Genomic DNA, 2,823 nt, shown 5'->3' with positions numbered 1-2,823 from the left:
TCACATTGAAGTTGACCTACACACCAATAAGGTCCCGTCCACCTTCTGTACTAAAGCAACTGTTGGATATTCTTACTTTTGTCTGCCAACACACTAAAATCTGTGTGCTACTAAAATGAGTCTCTAGACTACTGCAAGAGCCAAATTTTAATAACCAAAATTTTAACATTTTACAGTAGAGAGATAGACAGATAAACACAGATAAGTAGGTACATGGATATATTGACAAACACTCAACAAACAAATAAAACAAACTAATTAGTTAATATTAACTATTAACTACAGTTCAATAATATTACAGTAGACAGACAGATAACATGGATAGGTGCATTGAATACATGGACAAACACTCAACAGACAAATATTCAAAATTGATTAGTAAATATTAACTATCAACTACAATATAATATAGATTGTTGAACAAGCTTTCCACTTACCTGTTTCCGAGTGATAAATCACAGGAAATTGCCAAATCCACTGACCTAAACTGCACAATGGGACACTTCGTACCAGTTATAACCCTCACTCTTTCGCAGTGAGTGACAGCCCGACGCAAACACCGAGCAACTGTTTGCAACACATCCGAAGCATCACCGGCAACAAATTCACATTTTTTCTCTTCTTTTCTTGCATTCGCATCCACTCCCTCGCTATAAGCAGCAGTCAAATCCACTGGTAAAACGTCAGTCAGCAGACAGATATCTAGATCGGCTTGCTGCAATGCTAGGCCACTGACAGATGACCCATAGGGCAATAGAATGCAGTTGGGAAAATCAGACCGAAGTAGAGATTGCAGAGACGAGCAAACATGGTATCTCTTCTCGACTTCTTCTGGTGTCAACCGTGTGCCAGATACAAGTACAATGGCTTGCTGATCAATCTAAAAATAAATAATAAAAATAATAAAAATAATAAAAACAATAAAAATAATAAATGTAATAAAAATAATAAAAATAATAAAAATTATAAAAATAATAAAAATAATAATGTATGGTCGGAACAAGATTCTAGCCATCAATGGGTTTGCACTACCGATTCTCACTTATGGTTTTGGCGTCATTCATTGGGGGTGCACAGACCTGCAGCAGCTCAATCGACGAACCAGAAAGCTCCTCTCTATGCACGGTGTCCACCATCCTGCTGCAGACGTTGACCGACTGTTCGCTCCTTGCAGTGATGGAGGTAGGGGGTTACAACAGATTGAGTCAACATATCAATCTTGTATTGTGAGACTGAACTGTTACCTTGCTGACAGTTCTGATCCTTTCATGCAGATGATACGGGAGTGTGACTCTGGAAAATCTTCACACTCGATCAAGCACATGGTTTGTCAGTTTACTGCACAGCTGCGGAGGAGTCTTGCTTCAAACAACAAGTCGCAGAACTTACACAGAAATGCATCCATCTCGGTTGAAGGTGGCTTCGAGCAAGCGCCTGAAACAGATGCGAGACATTACCGTACGTGTTGCAGTTCTCTTCGTGTGCGATCCTGGAGCGGGAACCCTATGCATGGGCAGTATCGCCGCCTCACTGAGCAACCGCCTCTGGACATGAAAGAGACCTACGGATGGCTAAAGGCAGCGAATCTTCCTGCTGCAACTGAGGGACTGGTTGTTGCTGCTCAAGACCAAGCTCTTCGAACTCGGTACTATGAGCGCAAGATTCTACATCGTGATGTCAGTCCTACTTGCCGCATGTGCAGTGTAGGCCTGGAAACAGTCGACCACGTTATGGCAGGCTGTAGTGCTTTGGCACCAACGGACTACACTGATCGACACAATCAGGTGGCATCCATCATTCACTGGAATGTTTGTCGCCATTTTGGAGTTCCAGTGGAGAGCAGATGGTACCGGCATCATCCTGATAGACTTGTGGAGACGAATGACATTACTATGATGTGGGATACCACCATCCCCACTGCCAGGAAGATCAAAGCCAATCGTCCAGACATCTGTCTCAGAAATAGGAAGACAAACACTTGTCTTCTTATTGATATCAGCTGTCCTGCTGATGGCAACATTGGCAAGAAACATGCTGAGAAGTTGGCGAAGTACAGCGACTTGCGAGTGGAGATAAGCCGCATGTGGCATTGTCGAACACTGGTTGTTCCGGTGGTCTTGGGAGCTTTGAACAAAGTGCACGCAGGTATTGCACGGTGGCTGGACATTATTCCAGGTCATCACAACCTGCAGCACTTACAGAAAACAGTGCTTCTGGGATCTACTCGAATCCTTCGTAAAGTCATGTCTTCTTTCTAGACAGCCGTGATGGTCTAAGTACTTCTGAAGCAGGGTTTGCTTCCGGTACTTGTAATAGACTTTACAAACCAGACTGATCTGGTTGAGCACGACAATAGAAATAATAAAAGTAATAAAAATACTAAAAATAATAAAAATAATAAAACACACACATAAAAGTAATGAAGTAATATCGGCACAGTGCACGCAGGTATTGCACGGTGGCTGGACATTATTCCAGGTCATCACAACCTGCAGCACTTACAGAAAACAGTGCTTCTGGGATCTACTCGGATCCTTCGTAAAGTCGTGTCTTCTTTCTAGACAGCCGTGATGGTCTAAGTACTTGTGAAGCAGGGTTTGCTTCCGGTACTTGTAATAGACTTTACAAACCAGACTGATCTGGTTGAGCACGACACACAGAATAATAAAAGTAATAAAAATAATAAAAATAATAAAAATCATCATCCCTTGCGACTTGTGAGCAACCCTAGCCACATGTGACCAAGCCTTTGGCATGCATTCTATGTGTACTTTACACTGTACTTACATATACAACAAGCAGATGGCACTAGTGTGTGTGTGT

At 42.2% G+C, this 2,823-nt stretch overlaps 1 protein-coding gene across 2 annotated transcripts in view; it reads right to left on the bottom strand.

Annotated features, from left to right (window-relative positions):
* Positions 1–2,823, bottom strand: part of LOC134194767 (speckle targeted PIP5K1A-regulated poly(A) polymerase-like) — a 7,848-nt gene that overhangs the window by 2,956 nt on the left and 2,069 nt on the right. For both annotated transcript variants that reach the window (XM_062663723.1, XM_062663724.1), the window contains one exon: positions 438–880. In XM_062663723.1, coding sequence (XP_062519707.1) covers positions 438–880 — 443 coding nt within the window. The remainder of the gene's footprint in view (positions 1–437; positions 881–2,823) is intronic.

The sequence above is a fragment of the Corticium candelabrum genome, chromosome 19 (assembly GCF_963422355.1).
Source record: "Corticium candelabrum chromosome 19, ooCorCand1.1, whole genome shotgun sequence".
NCBI lineage: Eukaryota > Metazoa > Porifera > Homoscleromorpha > Homosclerophorida > Plakinidae > Corticium > Corticium candelabrum.
This window is presented reverse-complemented; position numbering and strand designations above follow the sequence as displayed.